General features: G+C 43.0%; 1 protein-coding gene across 8 annotated transcripts in view; it reads right to left on the bottom strand.

Annotated features, from left to right (window-relative positions):
- CACNA1C (calcium voltage-gated channel subunit alpha1 C) overlaps positions 1 to 23,000 on the bottom strand; it is a 2,322,072-nt gene that overhangs the window by 39,539 nt on the left and 2,259,533 nt on the right. For all 8 annotated transcript variants that reach the window (XM_069628642.1, XM_069628646.1, XM_069628641.1 and 5 more), the window contains one exon: positions 7,029 to 7,349. In XM_069628642.1, coding sequence (XP_069484743.1) covers positions 7,029 to 7,349 — 321 coding nt within the window. The remainder of the gene's footprint in view (positions 1 to 7,028; positions 7,350 to 23,000) is intronic.

Raw genomic sequence — 23,000 nt, 5'->3', positions numbered from 1 at the left:
AGTAGATTGTAGAGATCATTTGGGTCTGTGAATTCATTGGTAGGTCCATTCGGAATGGTAATCATCATTCTTTTGTGGTCTAAAAGACCATATCTAATGTTAAGGGATTTCAGGAGAGGTCTCATATCCAGGAATCTTTTCATCTTGGCTTGGGTAATCTTGGAAATGTCTGGGGCGATAAAGATTTTGTTACCCCTAAAAAGGACTGGGTAATTCTTCCTGGCAGTTAGTAGAATTTGGCGCACTTGCTGATGTCTCAAGAAGCAAGCGATAAAGGGTCTTGGCGAAGTATTGATGCTGGAGAAGCAGCGTCTAATCCTGTGAGCCCGCTGCAGTTCTATTGGGGGTGAAAAGGTGATCCCTAGGGCAGAGGGGATCCATTTGGTGAGGAAGTTGATGAGATCTTCTCCTTCAATTGTTTCAGGAATCCCATAGAAGCAAAGGTCGTCCCTACGGTTTCTGTCTTCCAATTCCGTAACTTCCCCTTCCAATTGTTCAGCCACTGGGAGTCAGTATTGAGTAGGCCTTTTTGCGTTGATGAAGCCAGGAGGCGACGTGATAAATGGGTCGTGCTACGTGAGGAGAGGTTCTGCGTCAGATGGAGCAGACAGAGGGCCTCTCTGGAGCTTACAGGCAGACGCCACACAACAATTCCACACTGAAAGTAATGATCAGAATGAAGGACACTGTGTGCTCGCGGCACATAAAACAAACGACTATTCCGGTACAAGCTTTAGAAGAATAACGCAGAATATGAAGGCCCCAACTCTGAGAGAAATCGGCACAAATGCTATGCAGTCAAACGCCGAAATGTTCCCTCTGAAGTTTTTCACATCGGCGCACACTACATCCTGGAATGGGAAGACCTGAAGCGAAACTTTGCTGAAGAGACGTGGGCTCCTTGCTGATCTGGCGGTGAACACTGCATCAAAGAACAGGAAGAACTGAAGCGAAATGCTTCTGTGGAGACGCGGGCTCTGTGGTGGACCGCCTCCAAGTCAGCGGCAACACAGTGAGACAATAATTGCAGCCGCAGTTATGGGAGGTTTGAAAATAAATATTTTGTTGCCGACCATACCAATATCTAGTGATTTAAGAATAAAAACAGGCTGAGCTAACTGCTCATATTATTAAAAGATTTACTCTGCTCCGGGAGCTCCACGACTATGCGGCCAGCTCTGTTGCCGCTTGGCCACGCACCCGTAATAAGCAGGTGTAACCCCTGGCTACCCTTTAGACTCATTTGCAGCAAATCAAACTCAACTAAATACTTTCCTGTTTTGCTTTTTTATCCCCTCCCCTGAAATTCTGAGGTATAAAGATTCCTATATCTAAACTCCTCTACAATTCCCCTTTTGTTCTGCACATGCTGCACTTTTGGATCCTTAACTCTTCCTATCCAAGACTGCTGTTGGGCACGTGGCCTATATGCTTGAATCTTGGCCACCATTTCACCCCTTTAATAATCATTCTGCTTACTAAGCACATTTCATGTGCTAGAAAAGGCCAGAGTTCAGAATTCCATACACATAGCTCCTTGTGTGTGTAACTTACTCCACTCTATTCTGTATAGTGTCTCCTTAATTTCCTCCCGCAATTTGTCTTCCCTAACCCTCCTATGCATTTTATTTTCAGCTCCCATCCTAATCAATTGACCCGGATAGTCACCTTAAAACCCCCCCATATTATACGCACAGAAACATTGCCATTGAACTCAAAATATGAATGTATATTTTCCATTGTTGATCCAGAAGCAACTATTTACTTAATCAAATAATCATTACAGATTCATCTACCTCTTACTCCATTCATGGACCTGTCTACTAAGGTCATCAAATCATGATTGAACCACAGAGCAGGAATATATATTGCCACCTTTTAACCAAGGAAGTAGCTTGCTGTCCTTCACAAGTAGATCAATATGAGCAAATGAGTCATGATAAGTGTAGGCCCTTCCCTCCCCTTTCTACTCCCTCCATTAATCCATTAGTCGAATATCCCTATTAAGTTAATCAAATCTGGTCAAATCTTTTCTTTGGGATTATATCCACTGGTTTCCCATATTCCTCCACCTGTCTTTCTCCAGATACAGGCCCATATTAAAGGCACCCCAACCCAAAAGCACACCCTCCATAAAAGTACCAAGCAGGTGTCATCTTTCTTCGTACATAATCTAACCCCCATTGGGACTGTATAATAACAGAACCACCAAAGGGTTCCCCTGATAGAGTTCCCTGAGAATGATATACTTTCCACCTTTATCCCATTTTGTATCAATATTACCACAGCTTCCCTTTGGGCTATCACCGAAAACATAATATACCGTTGCCACGCCATCACAAAAACCATCACTTGACCCTAAAGACCCGAAGAATTTTCGGTGGTGGGCCTTCCTTGGCTAGTAAAGATAATGGGAAAAGTGTTAACTGTGCAGCTTCAAGGCCATGTAGTGAAGTTCACACTGCTACTGTATACCTTCTGCCGCAGACATGAGACTGAGACAGCGCTAATAGCAGTTTGGGACAAGCTTCTGAGGCAAGCTGACATTGGTGAACTCTCTATTGTGGTGATGCTGGATCTTTCAGCTGCGATTGACACTGCGGATCATAACATTATACTTTCATGGCTGTCAGTAGTTAGGGGAGTTTCAGCACAGGCCATTAACTGGTATTTTCTTGCTAACTTCTGCCAAAATGTAAAGGTTGGAGAATTCCTGTCAGACACGTTACCTCAGAAATGCAGTATTCTGCAAGACCCGTCCTTGTCGCCACTTTTGTTTAGTATCTACATGCAACCACTGATGGCAATTCGAGGAAACATGAGGTTGGTTTTTAATCTTATGCTGACGATACCCTAATCTATTTAAGATTAGGTAAATCCAAGAAATCTCTCCCAAAAGCTGGCCGGTGTCTGTAAGAAGTGAGTCACTGGATGATCCGGAATCGGCTACAACACAACCCTAGTTAGACAGAGGTGGCATTATTTGGCCCCTGGCATCTGTTACCTAAGAGTGCTGACGGTCTTGCCCCACCATGCTTCTTGGGTTTGAAATTGAACTATGTACGCAAAATTAAGAATCTGAGCTGCATAAGGCAATCTGATTTAGGGTGTAATAGCCAGGTAGGGGCCAAACTGCCATTTTACTCTCTGCAGATTCTCAGCCAGGCATTGCCATACATACCTTCTCAAGATCATGCTGTGGTTGTAGGCACCTTAATTAATTTAAGACTGGACTATGGCAACTGCATGTTAGCTGGTATTCCTAAGGGTCAGTTTAACAGTCTGCAGAAAGCTCAAAATGCTGGTGTCAGATTTGTCTTTAAAGTCCAAAAAGCTACTATCTTGGCACTGTGTCATTCCCTACACTGGCTCCTGGTGAAACAGAGAATAGACTAAGACCTTGTGCATGGTCTTTAAATGTCTACATGGTCTGGCTTCCGGTTATCTAGCAGAGAAATTCACTCGATATAATCCACCCACTACCTACGATCTACCAACATGCTGCAGCTGGTTCATCTCGTCGTGCCACCAGAGGGGATAGACAATTTTCAGTCTATGGTCGTACACTTTGGAATTCTATTCCTTGGAGGATTAGGAACCTGAAAGAGCTGTCACAATTTCAGAAAGCATTGAAAACCCATTTGTTTAACTAAGTCTAGGGATACTTCATAAGAACTAACTTGACTCTTCTCGCTGTACTGCTTGATGCCCTAATGAGATCTGCACCCAGTCACAGTTAATTCTGCTCGGTCTGTGCAGTATAAGTAAATCAAATCAAACTACTCAATAGCTAGCTTGTTATCCCTTACAGAATGGGGTTCCGGGACAAAAAACAAAAGACTTTCCCACACTTTTAAACCCTCTCCGCAATAGGAAATGCTGAGTTGGTGAATTTGGACCTCTGGATTTTAGAGGTAGCAAACAGCAGACTTCGACTCCCACCATTATTGATAGACTCATCATTCAGTTTGCCTTACCGTCTTGCAGATACTCGCCTCACCATCAGTAGTGCTGAACGGAATGGTTTCACAATGAAATCAACAGATGCTAACAAATTACGATGGACAGGATACAGAATGTTATCAGAAAAGGTATAAACTCCAACAAACTCACCAAATGTCTGACCCTCCACCAAACGTGCGACCTCCATTTTATCTGCTTGTAATCTTCACTTAAGAATGCATTACAGGCGTTTAACCCCAACTTAACTCCCTTCACTTCCAGGATTAAACTATCAGGTGACAGATCATCCACTTTTCCATTCACCAGGCAGTTTGAGCCATACAGCTCAGTGTAAACATCCAACTCCCCTTACCTACACTCCTTTTAACAATTGTTGACTGGTCCCCTCAACTTACACTTCATAAAGGACCTGAAGAGTTTAGTCTTTAAAGAACATCTCGCCAATCGCTGATCGATACGCTCAAATCTAATTCTTTATTTCTAGAGCTCCTACCTTTCCCTGACTCCCTCTTTCCAACTCAGTTCCTCTGCTAACCCCAAACCCTTAGCTGTAATCCCCTGGGTGTGTTCCCTATGCACTGTGCTCCATGTCCTTCAAGCTAGGTTTGCACTTTATAAATCCCATATATACATGCATAATTACATTTGCTGCCATTATGTAAATGTGCCGCTCAACAAAGGTTTGTCCCTCAACCCAGACTCGGTTGAGGGACAAAGTGGAAATCATTCCTGGAACACTTCTACTAGTCCCAGTAAGAGCAAAGTGTTGATAATACTAGATAAGAGTGACAGTTATAACCGGAACAGCCCTACTGTTCTTAATCAAGGAAATTATGGAACATTAAATAGAAAGAAAGTAAAGCGAGGAATAAAGACGAAACAAATCACAAGAGAGAAGAAAACGCAGATGGAGAACCACAGTGTAAAAGAAACTTTTTAAAAGCCCAATATCTGATTTCTCCAATGATACATACACTTCTCAAAATCTGATAACAATTGCATATCGCTAACCCAATTCTCCACTGGTGGTTTTTTCCTAGTTTTCCACAATCTCAAGATCTGTTTCACTGCCACCATTAAAGCCTTGCCAATCCAACATCTATATCTCCTAGCAATCACACATCTTCCCCTATCAGATAAGAGGATTGCAGAAAAAGGTGTCCTCAGGAAGTCTATAGAAAGTACTGTGTCCAACCTGTCCAATACACCCCCCCCCAAAAACCAATTGATCTAGAGCAATTCCATTGCATTTGAATTAGTGTCCCCCTCTCCTTCCCAAATCCCCAGCATATCTCAGTCTATTTAGATCTTTGGTTGCCATTTAATGATCTAGATGGTCCATAGAAATAAATAGTATCAAAGAACATCCAAGCAAAAAATATGTGAATGCAAGTTAATACATTTTGGTGTATGTATGCTATGTGTGTGTAAGTGTGTATTGTGTAGGTTTTATTTTTCTTTTTCAGTTGTTCTTCTCTATTTTTTGGACCTCAGTAAATATACAACTACTATAGTAAGTGTGTTTATTAGTTTACTCTGTTGGATAGCTATAACTTTGTAGGAATTGTTAAACTATTGCAATTATCAATTTACTGTATATTGTATACGTTAATATCGATGTTAGGTTATTAGATAAAATGTTACCTGCTACTGAATTCCGTTGAATATCTGATAAATAAAGTATACAAACAAAAAGAAAAGCCCAATATCTGAACTACACGATTTGATCAAAGTAGTTTCAAAGAACTATCTACAAATACTTTACTAAAGTGAACTTGCTGGGATGCCATGCACAGGAGAAGGGTGTCATTCTCCTGTGCCTTAGTTGCTCTGTTAGTGGCAGGGATAGATTAAGCTAGTTTGGACCTGGGACATATCTTACTTTTGGACTCACTGACAAGCACCCTAGTTAATTGTTGGTTAGGCAGGGAAACCCATAGCTCAGAGAAAGTTAGGAATGTTCACTTTTCTTTTAATAAAGATATTGCATAAATGGAAGATCAGACTCCTTGTCCTTCTTCTGATCCGCCACAATCTCTAACCAGCGAGTGTCACTTTTTCTGTGAAGGTGTGTTTAGCTTTCTAAATTTCCTGGCCCCAAAAATGTTTCTTCTCCCAAATTCTCCAGTTTGCCACTGCCGACAGTTCTTCACTCTTGGCCCCTTCCCTATCAGGTCCAGATCTATGTCAGTGCTTAAGATGAATTCTAAACCTTCCAGCGATAACCTACTTTGCTTTGCATTAGTACCTTGAGTGGGACGGGTATGTAAGGACATGGGTCCCGAGCCTGCTAGGCCTAGAGATCCAAGCTATATTTCACTGGTGACGCCCACCAAGGCTGAAACACGTCTGGAGTTAATTGTGGTCTCTTGCAGAAGGGATGTGACCTAGCAGTATGGGCCAGCCTGCCTGTTTTGCGGTGGGACCATGCCTTATTTGTACATGGTCTTTCATCCTTTTTGTAATAGCTTGGCAAGCAGAAGAAGAATGATGTTCTGGAGCAATGCTCAAAGCTATACCAATGGTTAAGATTCATTCTAACCCTTCCAGCCATCATCCCTGCTTTGCCACCAAAACTGAGGGATTTGACATGGGCAGAATTACCGCCTGTTGTAAATGCTCCAAATTCTGCCATGCCAGGACGTCTAGTCTGGCCGATTTACCACCAGGCCAAGTGGCGGAAACAGTGAACAAGTTAGGTGGTACTTGGTATTGAGTTCCAATGTTTGGTCATTGGACACTGTACTAGAGTTATTAAGTTATTTCCTGCTGGGACCCCTGCAGCAATCTGTACCCAACTAGAATCAAAAGCTGCCACAAACCACTGGAGCCCACACAGTCAGCTGTGCAAGGAGACTCATATAGGGAAATAGGAGGCCTTGAGCAACCTAACTCTGAGAGACCTAGGGACAATCAGGGGGCCCAATTGGCAACTATGATGAGGTTTCATCAGGCAAAGGTCAGGCAAAGCATGTCATGAAAAAATACTTAGGTCCTCATTGCCTGAAATATAGGATGGAGTTCATGTTCTCACAATGATACTTAACACAGCTTTTACTACTTACCGCTTCAACGAGGCTGCCAGCACTACCGTGGAATTGTCGCCCACTCTCCCGAGTATGGCTAGGGACAGTGAGGGACAGAGGCCTTGCTCTCCTTGTGTTGCAGTGTATGTTGTCAGAATACCAGGAGCTGCAGTTTATGGATGGGAAGCTGTTGTTGAGCTTTTCACTGGACTCTACTCCATCAAGGCGTAGCGTTGGAATAGACTTCTGTGGCCAACCCCGATTACATGGACTGGCAGGCGGTGTGGAACACAGCCGGGAAAACATTGTCGGAGAATGGCTTCTCCGTAGCAAAGGACTCAATCCTGCCACCGCTAATGCCTGCGTACAAACAAGACAGGAAAAAAGTGCGTGTAAATCAAGCCATTTCTTTACAGACTAAAGCAATAATATAAAAAACACATATTCACGTCTAGGCCTGAATTATATTATGAATCACTCCGTGTAAAAATACACATACCATGAACACCATTTTATGGTTTAAGAGTTATGAAGCACATTTGCATTTGCCCAAATGTAGATACATGAACTAATAATTACAGCATACATTTCTTAGCAAAGATCACTCATCGCCCTCAAAGTTGTCCTCCCTCTCCCCCTATTGTTCTCCTCATCCCCCGCAACCCTCCTCCTCTCTGGGTCCCGCCCCGCTGCTTAGACTTTCACTCCAGCGAGACCGCGAATAACGAGACCATGCCGTCCACATTGGAACGCTGCAGCTGAACTACATCAAATCATACCGTACGTATACCATACACCACGTCTGTGGACACAGGCCACAGGCACGGCCAACCATCCAGACACCACAGAATGCAGCTATGGCTATGCCATTCCGCTCTAGCAGCGTACATAGCCTTCCACATTGATACCCCTGACGTACCTCAACACCTCTGCCACTAGCATACAGCGACTACCAACAAAAATAAAATTTGGTATAGCTGGGCACACATCGAATCTTCAGCAATAGCACTCTATCCTAAACCACCAAAGCACCTACCTACGTGCCTGACCTTCGGGGCTGCTTACTGGAGCCTAAACAGCCGCCTCAGTCCTAAGCTGGCGAAAATGCACACAAGCATCTCTTAATCTAAACTCTTAGGACCTCCTACACATTGATTGCAGTCACTGAGGGCGTCCCTACCACAATGTGCATTGAGGCCATACATATGGGGAAAGAGCACTATATAAATAACAAATACAATACAATACAATAGGATAGATTTTTAGGTAGCAGTGCCAACTAGGCATCGTTAATTTCACAATAATTTGTTGGCCATTCTCCTCTCCCTTCTACCAGACTACTATTCTATAACATGGAGAAACAGAGGAAGAGGTGGAGGTCTAGCTCTGATAATTCACAACTAATTCATGGCATCAGAGCTTTCCCTTCTTTCCGACATCCCTGGAAGTGATTTCCCTGTAGTAAAAGTACATCCGTCTTCCAAATCTTGCTTAACATGCCCTAGATGTTATATGCCACACCTTATATCTCTAAACCAGATCAGCTTTTTGAAAACTCACCTGACTCTGGCTCCTTACTTGTCATTGGCAACTTTGACATTCACTTCAAAATCAAAAATAACCCTCTTACATCGGCGTGGTCAACGATCAGCAACTCACTGGGCCTTACTTGTAATACATTTGGACCTACCCATGATAAAGGACACTATATAGACTTAATTCTGGCCAAAGATATTCAAGATGAGCATCCAGCGATATCCCTGCAAGTCTCTCCTGGCCACCTGCTCCTTTCAATTAGCTTTCTGAAGTGTTCCCCTCCCTCCGGATCTCTGGGGTTCTTTGTGGTCCACTGTTTTTACTCACTGAAATGTTTCTTCAGAGAAAATATCAACCCTTCTCTTGTCATGCCTTTCCTTCGCCAACCTGCTTCATGTAATTAAGTTACCTCTTTGCATAACTAACCAAAGCTAGTTTTTTGCTCTTTTGCATAAAGAACCAAGCTAGAATCCCTAACCATCCACACCACTTACATTACCAGAGACTGGAAAAAAGACCACATGGACAACCAAACACCCGACTGCTACGAATAAAAACAAAGAAACCCATTGTTCAACTTAATATAACTCCTCCAAGAAGGGATAGGGGCTCCAAGAACACAACCATCAAAACCATCCAAGAGAGAACCAAAAATCCGACAGAAACCACCCCAACCAAGAGGTGAGAAATGATATACAACAAAGAACAAGGAGAAATGCACAGGCTACACTGCAGTCCTCTCAATGTACGACCCATGACTGAGCAAAAAACAGAAATGTATGACCTCTCAAGCGAAGTTGGCACTGACACACTCTTGCTTACAGAAACATGGCTAGCAGACAACTACAAAAAAATCACCCACAAAGCCATAACCGACAACTTAAACTGTATTTGTTTAAGTGTTAGTGTGAGGAATCGCACTAGCAAACAAAAATCACACATGCTCCACTCCACTCCCCTCAGCCGACATAGAAGATTACAAATCACTCCTAATCAACATCAAGCTCAATGACCAATCTAACCTACTGTTCTACCTGATCTTCAGACGGCCATCCTACAACTACAACTTTGCCACGAATCTCACTGACCCCATTGACAACCTCTCCACTTATCTTGACAACATAGTCGTCCTTGGGGACTTCAACATCTGGTTCAAAAGAGAAAATGAAACCAAAGCAAACTTCCTCAGTGCCCTACTGGAACCCCTCCACTACAAACAAATAGTAAATGAACCCACCCACAGTGCTGGACACATCTTAGACACAGTCGTCTGTAGAGAAGGACTCTCCAACACTACCTGCTGATACCAATCTTATGGTGCAAACACCATATGATCCCATTCAGCGTCACAATCTCAAGCCACATGATGCCCACAAATGTAAAACTCCCAGCGACAAACAAAAGAAACTGGAAGAATCTTGACCTGGAAATGCTAACATGCCTACTGGAATCAACCAAACCAAACAACAATTTCAAGCTAAATCCGACCAAAACAGAATAATGATCTTCCCACGAGAAGACACTGCAACACAAACATACCTGAGCTGGCCATTGTCCATGGGAACCCAAACAGAGACATTGTCAGTGATAGAAAACCTGGGAATCTTCATGGACAACAGACTTTCCCTAGAACCACAAGTCCACAAAAAAGCAAAGAAATGCTTCTACCTCTTGCGACTAATAAGGCGGATATTGTCCTACCTCAACATCTCCCACAGAACCCTCACAATCATCTCCTTGGTACTATCAAGACTAGACTACGCAAACATCCTTAACCTTGGAATTCCAGAACTCTTACAAAAAAAAAAATGACAGGCACTGCCTTCTCCTATTTGGTAGCTAAACTATGGAACTCAGTACCAAAGGAAATAAAAATGACAGAAGACCACCTACCTTTCAGAAAACGACTGAAAACCTGGCTATTAAGCTCACCGAGACAAGCATAAAAATGTTCACCCGCACAAACCATACTCTGGGGCCAAAGAAAACATGGGACAAGATGGATTAAAGACCCAACAATAAAACCACCACACACCCAGTGCCAAATAGAAACAACCAGCTAACCTCCTCTTTTCCACACCAGCATACCCCTCACGTACTACACATGGCCAAAAATGGCCAGCAAAACTACACACCAAAATAAATGCAAACCACATACCAAACATCAACCACGTCACAGAAACCAAACCGTTCCAAACAGTCCAGACACTGGACGCTACCCCTTCAGGGATAACAAGCCCAGTGCACACAACAAAGCATGTGCAGAAAGCTCACACGCACATATGCCAGTTTCTCCAGGTTCTGCAAGCATCAATAGAAGAGGCAACCTCTATTCTAACCCTCTTCCTCCACTAACAAACCCCACTCACAGAACCACATGAGCACTAGGAGACCATGTAAATGGCAATGGTGCGCAGTACAAACCATCATAGCATAACGCTTTAAAACACATATTTATGACACCTTAGTTTTGGCAAAGCATTTGCAAGTCTAAAATCTGAAACTCCCTGTGGTTTTCAGGCACCTAAAAAATCCAAAATGGTGGCCCTGAAAACAAGGCTCAGAACCCACCGCCCACGACATACTATGAAATACCTGTTACTTCGTACAACAAGAATAATTTTTCTGCCCACTGTTACTCGGAAATAATTCTTGCTCACATCAATAATGTCAAATCAGTCTTCAGAGTAGTTTGAGAATTAAGACAAGCCTCTCAGTAGCCAATATTTGGTAACACCTTCCTCCAAACTATTGGATAATATTTCCACATTCTTTAGAAAAAAGATTCTTGACATAAGGCCTAACTAACTTCTTTCCAATGATAGCCAGGATGATGAGCCCACAATTGTCAATGCCTCTCCCTCAATTTACCCTGACGCATCCAATTTTCTCTTCTTACCTGTAATCACAGACTCAGTAATCATTGCTCTCTTTATGATCAAGCCTACTACCTGCCTAGTAAATACTATCCCATATGTTTTTGTCATAATCTTTCATGACCTTTTCACTCCTTGTCTGGGAAACATTTTCAATGTCTCTTTTCCATAAAAGTACTGGTCCTTCTGCTATAAAGACACAATAATTAAATCTCTCTTAGAGAAGTCTGTTCTAGATCCTCTTCTAGCATCTAATTATTGATCCACTGCCACCATGCCATAAGTTTGCAAACATACAGAATATCTTACCACCGTCAACTTCAATCTTTTATCTTGAAACACACTCTCTTAGATACATTTCAATTGGGCTTTTGCCTGGGCCACTGGACTATGAGGGCACTACTTTAATTGTCAAAACAACATGTTGAAGGCAGAAGATGTGGGCCGAGCTAACCTGCTCATCTCACTACATCCTTTTGATACTGTGGACAACGTCATCCTGCTGGACCGCCTTGTCACCAGTAATCACCCTTCTCCCAGTTCTCTAGAATGGTTAAAATAATTTCTGTCATGTAGATTACAAGTTTGCCTAGGCTGCTTTTGCTCCTCTTCCAACCTCCTCATTTGTGGTGTGCTACAAGCCCCCTCGTTCCCTCTATTCCTTATTCTCTATCTCCATTCCCTTTTCTCCCACTTGAATGACCTATTCCCCCCGCCCCCCGTTCCCTCTATTCCAACGGTAGGCCATAGATCCACAAGTTAAACATTTATCATCCAACTTAACGAAATTGTTATGTAAATCAAGAAGTAAAAATCCTAATTATGTTTTAGTACCAATAACCAATTTTTTACTTACTTCAATTAAGATTTTCAATCTGCAACTCATAATAATGTTCCACCACTTATTATAGTGTTTCTCTTATTTATGATATTGCAACATAGGCTCTTTTCTGGTATTGACAATAACACTGATTATTGCGACCAGCACACGACTCAATAGCCAAACTAGATATAAAAGGCTAATTGCCGCCACAATTTTCAAAAACAATATATTATGATAATCTCTGCCGATTAAGCATAACGTTAACTATTACCCCAATCTCAACCTTTGAGCCACACATGTCTAATGTTAACAAATAGTCTCATCCAAAATGGCGACTGATGCAAATCACGTCAGTCATCTAATCTGTCCAACCCAGGATGGCGCCCGACGTAAACGGTTTATAGTGATATTTTCGAATGCCATAGTTTTGAATGGCAAAGTTTTGAATTAAAATGCGTCGAAAAATGTATTTAAAAAAAAAAAAATAATGGGGGGGGGCCCTAACCCCGTTTTTTTACCCCTCATTTCTTTTACCCCTTAACACCTATTTTGGTTAAAAAAATTGAAAAAACGTTACCTACAAAAAAAAAATGCATTTTTTGCGAAACTTTTGTCATTCAAAACTATGTTTTCGAAAAAATGACTGGATACCACGTAAACACCATCAAGACACGCCCTAACGGCTCTGCAACGCCATTGCGTCTGATATATTGTATAGCGCGGACCAAAATGGCAAAACGGAACTCAAGCAAATGATTGCGGCTATCACACCGGCAAACCCGCTCTGTCCTGGATCACAAGGTAAGCGATATCCCTACCAACCGGGTAGATTAGCAAGTCATTGAAAAGCATGCACTCCATATAAACTACATGCTTTTCTGAATTTATCCAGGTTCTACAAGCCTGAAAGAAACCATGTAAGGCACAGAAGCAAACTGAATGTAGAGCCCAACAAATAAACTGACAAGCCAAGTTCACTCACAAGCACAATTTAATCATGTTAAGTGCTCCTTTCTTATAACTAAGCATTTGTAGCAAACACAGTGCTCATATTAAAGCAAACTGTGATAAGTTAAAAAATATGGTGAATTAGACAGCACTACTGTATTGATACATTAAGGTTCAACCAGGTGTACAGCCTCATTTTTGTGAAACCTTTTCACATGTTTTATGCAACATAATGTATGTCGTTCAGAGTAATAGACAAAACAATTCCAGGCAGCAGCTCAACCCTAAATCCTTTTCTGCTAACAGCAAAAGCAAACACAAATTTTGATCTACCTATGTGAACCCTCCTGAAGAACCAATAAACAGTTATTGGGGAAACACGCGTCGAGGGAAATCAAATTCTAATGAACTGAGGAATATCTAATTCTAATGAACCAAGCAACGAGGGAAATCAAATCCAAATTAACTAAGCAACATACAAGTGCTATTGTACTTTGGAACAATTTAGATGACAACTATACTAAGACGAAACGAGAGATCACAAATATGAAGTAACATCAAGTATCAATTTACTACTTAATGTGAAGTAACATTAAGGATTCAATTTAACTGGACAACTAGTCATGTAATCATCCTTGTATGAAGTAATATAAAGGACCAACAGTTGAACAATTGAATTGCATCCAAAACATTGTGAAGACTATCTGAAAATACTAATACCATTAATGTGATGCAAACAATAAATGACAATTAATGATACTTTGCCCATTTGTTTTGTCATACATACTATTTAAAAACTGAATTTGCAAAATAACAGGTAATTTATTCACGTTTCTATCTTTTCAACCATTGGGCAACCTCAATGAACTTATTACCTTGCAGCCACAGAGATCAGCTAGATTTAATAGTAAGCTTACAATAGGAGCTTGCAGAAAAGATTGCAAGTAGGTTGCATCCTCTTACCGTTAACGTATTCTCTATCTCTATTCCCTTTTCTTCCACTTGAATGACTTTGACATCTACTATCATTTATATGGTGATGAGACCCAGCTGTAAAGTCACATAACTAATTTTCCCTCCCAATCGTTAAACATTGGGCCATGTTTAGATATCACAAAAATGGAATGACTTGCAACTGGATGCAACATAACTAGGGAAAGACTGGGATAACCTTCGATCTCCTGAAACTTTTTGGAATCTCTCCTCCTTTGTGCCTCTCTCCTCTTTTCTTCGCACCCTCTCCCCTCGTTTTTAACTACTATCAGGAACTTAAGATTGTTTCAAGGGGCTCTGCCTTGTGTCTCCTACCCGTTATAAATAATGTAAGAGACACTTCTAACAAATGAGGAAACAAAAATGTGTTCTTCCTTCCCTCCCATTCAAACTCAGAGGAATTATAATAGGTGCTATCATTAATTCATATCTAGAATATGGTAACACAATTCTTGATGGTCTTCCCCTATTTTGCAATCAAGGGCGAGCAATGTATTCAGACAGCAACCATTCACCTTGTTTTCAAACTTCACTAGAACCAGGACATTTCAAATACACACAAAGCTCTGCATTTGCTTCCGATAAAGGAATGTGTGCAATTGAAGAGCATGTCTCCTGGTTATCTTGCCTGCCAAAATTCAGCTAATCTTTCCTCCTCTGCCAGATCAAACGGTAAATTATTTCTGTCGACTCAACGATTTCTTTGTTCCACCAGAAGTGGGAGAGACGTTTGCCACTGGAGCTCCTTTCAATGAAGCACACTTCCCTTCGCTCTGAACCCAACCACCTGCATTTTAGAGCTCACTTTAAAACCTTTTACTTTAGCAGCTAATCTCAGCATTTTCTTATCTGACTGTTCAGAACACCATGAAGAAGTGGTGTTCAAACGAGCAGGGTTCGTATGCGATGGTTGCACTCACTCACACGCCCAAGTGGGAGTTCCACAGGAATGGGATCAGAGCATTTTTTATCCAGCACAAATAAATGATTAGCTAGCACACAATGCACTATTACGTGCCCTTGACGAATATTGACATAGCCCGCCAGTCAATTGTGCTGTATTCTAGTGGGACGCTCACTCCTTTTGTTTGGAGTGCCTAGACTAGCTGCCTGTATTACAATGCACTTTCTGTGCGCTCACTCGCCGGCGACAGCTGTGGGAGGACCCGTTTCTCTGTGTTCATCCGCAACATCTTCGAGATTTCATTAACCCAAATAAAAGAAAATAGGTGAGTAACACCCTTTCTTTCAGGGCACCCTGGCCTGGGGGTCACAGGTTTCTGGGAGGCACCATGGAGGTCCTTACATATCACATGATACAGGGGGAAACACCTGTTATGAGGCTAACACCAGGGATTTCCCTAAGCGAAGCCTATTTGGGGATAATACCGGATGTACTCAGGGGACTAATAACATGGTCACTCCTCAGGATCCTTAGCATGGGGCAAAATTGACAAAGAACACTCGATCATGTCATTGATTGCCAGTTGGGGCTAAGATTGGGTGCTTTGCTCCTTAGGGCTATTGTCATTTACTACTGGGTTAATTACCACACTTCTTTCATACCCAATGTTCCAGCTAATGCCCACTTCAAGTGATGGCGGTTCCACACATTTGCCTCAACAAAATGGTAGACAGCATGGAAATGTGGAAATCTATGCCGGCCATTTTACAAGTTTCTGATACACCCCAAGTATCGACATCTGTATTTAGCTTTGCTGAAAGAGAGCACCACTCTCATTCCAGTGCTACATTAGGTAGAGGCCCATTTACATTTAGGGTGGGGTATTTGAAACCAACTCACATATTGCTGATGCCTACCTTTTGCCTGCTGCTTCGTCACCTCTTTAGTATGCAGACCATGGCTTTCTGGCCACTGGGTATCATGATAGTAGCCAGTGTCTATGGCCTCCTGGTCGATTGCCCTGCCTGCTCAGTCAATAAACCAACCTTCTTCAGAGGATATGTTGCTTGTGAAGCCCCAAATGATGTTGATTCCTCATCCATACAATGCTACTTCAAGGAAATGATAAAAGAGATGTTCTCCCTCAGCTCCATGCATGCCTGGATTCTTTGATGGTGTGCTCGGTAATAGGGCTAAACCCTGTTGCTCTGATTATGGCAGCAGCTCCCTACCACTATTTTCCCTTGGCTCCTCAGACAATTGTGCATCAGCCTCCTAGGAGATCTGCGTGGTAGCATCCAGATATCACAGGGCCCCTAACTCTGCCCCCACTTCCAATGATGCCTGCACTATTTAAACCTTCTTTGACAATTGATCCTCCTCCTGTTGAACCCCCAACAATGACCTAGATTTGATGAGAGCTGTGGCAACAAGAAATGAAGAGAATGACCAAGTGGTATAATAGTGCTTACTATAGATTTTTAGTTAAATGAAAACCAAAGCTAACTATGAGAGCGTTTCCCTACCTAATGACTCCCTTCTCGTGAATCTAAAGCGTCCAAATGCCTCTCATGTTGTTCAAAGCAAACGTTCCACAAAAGTTCCAGGTTTTCCATAACCAAACAAAATAAAATTTCAGTCATTCACAGTTATTCAGGGCTAGGAGAATGACTCCCTTCTCCCAACTGGTTCCCCAATGTCCTTCTCAATTCTTAATAAGGTTTGTAGCTCCCATAGGGAGGTTTACACAGTCTCCAGGTTTTGTCCAATTCTTGACCCGCCACACTGGTACCATGACGCTGTTCCTGGAGTCCCTCTCGAGTCCCCAGTACTACCCTCCTGTGGTACTGTTCAGAGAACTGTATCACAAAAATGGTTTGCTGGCTTCTTTGTTTCTTTATGGTTTATACTCAAAGGGTTCTTGATTTTTCTGTTTTTTTTCAAATGCGAAAAAATAACAATACAGCTTTTCTTCATATTGAATCATAGTAGAAGGCAAGTTAATGCATGAACTGCCAGGACGGATCTCTTGGCAGGACCTGGTGTGGACCAATCATCAATGTGTAACAGACTGACGACAGAAGATTATTGGGGTTTGGCTTGCTGATCCAGCCCTAGACGATTCTTGGGGTGTATAGTGATTCTCTCCTTTGGCAGGGGTTTCCCCAGCTATTCAATGTTTGTACAGAGAAGGAGAGAATAAACTATCCCCAGGCCTCCAACCCTTTTTGGCCCCTCGGATATGCTTTCCAGGGTCGATAAGATAACCTCCCTTTTATGGCATTTCAGGGAGTTGGGGTTTTGGGTTCACGGACAACGTGTCTTCTCAATCGCTAAGGTAGGTGCTCTCACATCATACTATTCACTGTTTTCCCTTGTTTTGTTAAGTTTCATGAAATGTCTAAAGAGTTTTTAAACAGCTTGTCTGTTTCCTTCCGGACTTTCATTAATTCCCCTAACATGTACTGGGGCCAGGATGCTTCACCGAGTTCGTAGGAGTTTGGACAATGGCGTCAGCCTTCTCTGTTGCGGGTGCCAAGTACTGGAGCCTTGTATTGCTCGTTCCTTGGATATCGATAGTGGCTTTGATAGTCCTCATATAGGCCCGGGCGCCACAGCACTCAGTAGTTTTCCTCAGCTCGTTCTCACTTCTCTGTAGCTAGCCTTGGGTAGCGATCTCGTCATAGTTATCGGCCCCAATGGTGCACCCAGTAGAGGTCACGTCACTGCCATTCACTCTCTGTCTTTCTGGCGGGTCCTCTGCCGGCACTCTGAGGAGACGCTTTCTGCTCGTCATGGTAATTTGTCTCGCTTGGACGAAAGGCCACTTGTTCTTGGTTGCAGCCTTAATGTCACCTGCTGGCAACCAAGTGTTGTTCTTTTCTTTTTTTTTGATTCAATCTTTTTTATTGGCATACAAACAGCAAAACATGGCTATGCATGTGGTAGACAAAAATAAGTATACTCTTATCCTGTTAGGTTTGATATGCAAGCCGGTAAACAAAATCAAAATACAAGAAATTCCCATACCCACAACACTAAAGAATAAATTTGTTGTGTAAAAAAGAATTGCACAAAATCTAAAGAAGCAGATCCATCACATACAGAAACATAGAACTCCCGCCTCCAGACAATTTCTGACATATAGGAGGTTGGAACAATGTTCCATGGATATTTCTTCGTTCAGGCCATCTGTCCAGAGTAGAATGTTCAACGGGCTCACTAGGACAGCAACAGTCCCCATCCCCTATTGGAAGGCAATCACTGTCAGGTCCCACAATTATGCTGCACTGTATGAGGAGCATCCATCCCAAACACTCAGAGGGAGAGTTGCGATGCCCTGCAGCACCTCATAGGTTACACATGTCCGACCCACAACATCCAATATCAATTGCTCCCCACACCAAGAGTTTGACAGTGGGTACAGCACCACTACAAAAATGTGTCTGCGAGATTCCAGAATGTATCTGCTTGTGTAGTACCAGCAGTTTTGCAGAAACATGCGCGCCCTGCAGCACAATCTTTAGGCAATAATGTCTGCCATTTCTGCTGGGACTGCAGTACCGCAGACTTCTAGTCAAGAAGCCCGGTGGGCTGCAAAGATATGGATCAGCCTACGGACCATTGCGTTCGGGTGCCACATATCTATATCCGCTCCAAACAACATCGAAGTGGGAGACAGTTCCAATGTGATACCGGGTATGTTCTGCAATCGCTGAGACCCTGGTCCAGAACGGCATATAGGCAAAACACACTGCGCATAGTCCCCAATCCCCCACATTTTTGCCAACACTCTGCGGTCGAGGCAATAACCATGCTGTATAACCTGGTTGGGGTGAAATAGCTTCTTTGAATTATCTTAAATTGCATTTGTCTATGTTTCATATTGCACAAGGTGTATTTGATCATGGAAAATAACTCAAATATCAGCTAATGTTAGTGTGATGCCCACATTTTCTGCCACATATTTGCCAATGTAAGATTCCTCATGCAATTGTTATGCATACTAAGAGCATAAAAAGACCTAATCCCAGGTAAATTCTGCCTCACAAATCCAGGGTTCACTCACTCTTGATTCTCTAGTTGTGTGGGCATTGATGACCGAGTGTATGGTCCTATATCTGAGCCAGTCCGTATTGGATAGCCCTAGCATAGTTTTAGCCTGTGAGAAGGGAATAGGAGTGTCGTCCTGAAAGAGATCCACTACCCTGACATTGTGCTGTCTCACATGCTGCTGTGCCTGAATTGGTTTGTGTGCGCCATATGACAGCTCCAAATGTGATCCATGATGGGGTAGTATGAATATCCAACCCAGAGCCCTTATGCAGCATGGAGTGTAGGATGTCATGAGAGAGTCTTCGGGAGGCGCCGTGGCAGGATCGGCAGGACCTCTAGTGGGGTAGGAGCACCTTTAGTTCTATGGAGTGATAACTCGTTGTATCTCCTGCATTGAGCCAACGCTTAGCCCAGCAAACTTGGGCTGACATTGAGTATGTTCTCCTTGATGGCAGCGCGATCCCCCCCACCCCTCCTGTTAATTTTAGCGACTTGTAGTACCAGTTTATTGAGATGTGCTTTCTTGCCGCTCCAGATGAATTTCATCACCTGCCTGTCAAATTCTTTGTACATTGCCCTTGATCAGGGTATTGCTAGCATAAAAGATAAATATTTCAGCTTGAGAAGCAAATTCATATTGAGATCATTAATCCTACCTGTGAGTGATAGGGGTAGCACAGTCCATTTTACCATGTCTAGTTATATTTTGGCCAGTATGGGTGTCTATTTCAGATCCGCAGGGATTTGGAGTCTAAAGGGGACCACCCGACCCAGGTCCTAGGGAATGTCTAGGCATAGAGGCACCCCCTATGACTTGTCCCAATTTACACTGTATGGGTCTGCATTCCCGTAAAATGGTGCAAATGCGGGATAGAGACAGGGAATGTCGACTGATGTATAGCAGTATATTGTTGGCATAGCGGGAAACCCTGTGCTCTGCAGTGTCCTTGTAAATACCGGACCAACCTTTAGCAGCCAAAGGCTCAATTACCAAAGTATAGAGAAGGGGCGAAAGGGGGCAGCCCTGGCTGGTCCCAGTGTATAGAGGGAAGAGTTCCGATGTGAGGCCATTGGTTACCACCGAGGCATGTGGTTCTCAGTACATCGTAGTTCCATCGCCAGGTATTTTGTTTGCAGAGTTTTTTGCTGAACATTTTTGGCTGGAAAAAACGAATCGGAAAAATATGGGGGTGGGGGGATAGAAAGGGTAGGGGGCGTGGGAAATAGATAATGGCAATGGGGGAGTTTGGGCGGGAACCCCCCAAATAAAAAAAAATGCGATTAGTTTTTCGGCAAAACGTTTTTGGCAAAAAACAGTGAAAAATACCTGGAGATGCAAGAACATAAAATGTATTTATTTGATGTGCTTAGAAAGCGCTGAAAGCCTGCAGGCATCAGGGCACGTGTTCACTACAGAGAACCATGGTTCCACACTAATTCCAGAAAGTACCCACTGAAACAAAATTTCAGAAGAATCGTAAACATGTAGTCCGAGCTCATTTTATCAAAAGCCTTTTCAGCGTCAAGTAATAGGACTACATCTTTGGGATGTGGGTCACCTTGCATAATATGTAGCAGGTGTCAAAATGTGTCACACAAATGTCGGCTAAGAATAAAGCCTGTCTGGTCTTGATGAATAAGACCTGGAAGCAATCCTTCCAGTCTACCCGTGAGACATTTCGCCAGCACCTTTGCTAGGCATTTATAAGCGAAATTGGACAGTAAGAGCAGCAGACATCGGGATCCTGCCCTTTCTTATGGAAGACAACACTACTGGCTGTCATTAAAGAGGATGGCAAATGGTGCGAGTCCACAGCGTCTCAGAACATTTGTCCAAGTCGTGGGGTCATTGCATCCAGCATAAGTTCATATATATCGACTGGGAAACCGTCAGGCCCTGCCACTTTCCCCAAAGCTAGCCCCCAAATAGCTTTAGTGACCTCTTCATCTGTAAGTGGAGGGTTTAGTAAGAGAAGATCCTCTTGGGTGACTATGGGGAGAGAAACTTTACTGAGAAAGGTATGTACCTGGCTCATGTCAATTTTGGGTGGGGCTACATAGAGATCACAGTAATATTCTGTAAATCTACGAGTGATGGTGTCATCACCTGTCAACATCTCCCCTTGTATATCCAGAATCGATGAGATGAGTTGTGCCTGTTGTTTTTGCTTGAGGATGGGAGCCATCATGCGAGGAGGTCTATCTCCATCAGAAAACAGGGTATAGGCCCATTTGGAGAAGGCTTTTTGAGCTTCCAATGTAGTGATATGTGTGATTTCAGACCGTAATTTGAGAATGTGGGAGTAAATCTGAGGTGCCCGGGAGGCATTGTGGCTGCGCTCGGCTGTCTGCAGTTCCGTAGTTAGCTGAGGTTCTTTTTCGGACCACAGACTTTTCTAGTAAGCCCAACGAGTGATAAACTACCTTTGAAGATATGCTTTGTATGGATCCAAACATAGCCCTCTGTCAAGTTAACCTGCGAGAATCTATCAGAATCCTGTGTGAGAAGTTCTACCATATTGTGGTATTGCAGTGCCATTGGCTTTAGACGACATGGAGGACCTTATGTGGAATATATGGGAGTGTAATGTGCATTAGGACTGGGGCATAATGAGAATCGAGCAGCTATCCACTATACATATCATATTACACAGAAACAGCCAGTAGTCAAGACGTTAATAGCATTGCTGATGATTAGAAAAGATTGTATAATCTCTTTGACCTTTTTGTACATGTCGCCACACATCTACCAGCTGTAAATCTGACATCAGCGTACGGAGAATTTGAACCTTTCTTGGGGGAGTACCATTTTGTGCCTGCATGGGATCAAATCTGTCGAGCTCAGGTGAGAGGGTGACATTGAGGTTGCCTCCCATGATTGTCAAACATCCCATGTATGGTGCTTATGTAGCAAACATATGTGTATAAAGACCTGGGGAATCCATCGTGTGGCCGTATATATTGATAAAGGTTTCTGAAAAAGAAGCCCTTGCAAGAGAACAAAATGTCTCTCCATATCACTTTTCGTGTTGATAACTGTTAGGGGAATCCGTTTACGAACCAATATAGAGACCCCCCACTTTTCCCGAGAAGTAGAGTGGATGGCCACCCCGACCAACCCCCTGGACAGCTTTGCCGACTCTCCCGCATCCAAATGTGTTTCTTGCAAGAAAATTATATCCCCCCACAAATCCTGCAGGGGGTTCAGCAAGCGGCGCCCTTTAATAGGGTGACCCAACCCTTGAATGTTGATTGTAATACATGTTAGTGTAGCCATTACCAATGATATTAACTTCACATCAAACAGGAATTCCACCACTGGTGCAGGAGCATAAAACAGAGCGGGGTAACCGAAGAAGACCATAGCCAGAAGAGATCCGCAAGCCACTGAAAAATGTTCCCAAACAGATAGAAGAAAAAAGGAGGGGAACCCCCAACAACAACAACACTGGGGCTTAAAATGACCCCAATACATCAGCAGGAAAGCCCATGCTGCAGATGTAAAATAGAGTGTAAAACTCCCCCCAAAATACCACAGCGTTTCAAACATCATGAACATTGTAATTCTAATTGGTTATTTATAACGCAATTAATGCCCAAAGGTTTCTAAGAGCAGACCCGGGCATCGAACCTGTGTTGCTCTGCGTCGGCTTGCTTCTAAGGCAAGTGCGTTGACCCTGAGCTATCCTCAAAGCCGGTTGATATGCGTACACGTCAGAGCCATTAGGGATGAACGCAGGCAGGGAACACGGGAATCCATTGATCTGCCATCTCAACGAGGGACTGAAACATATAGCCATCTAAGTCATACAGCACAGCCATGTCGAAGGGCATGGGACCATGTCAAAGTAAACGGCTGGCAAAACCCGAGAGTG

The sequence above is a fragment of the Ambystoma mexicanum genome, chromosome 12 (genome assembly GCF_040938575.1).
Source record: "Ambystoma mexicanum isolate Mex_15411 chromosome 12, UKY_AmexF1_1, whole genome shotgun sequence".
NCBI lineage: Eukaryota > Metazoa > Chordata > Amphibia > Caudata > Ambystomatidae > Ambystoma > Ambystoma mexicanum.
This window is presented reverse-complemented; position numbering and strand designations above follow the sequence as displayed.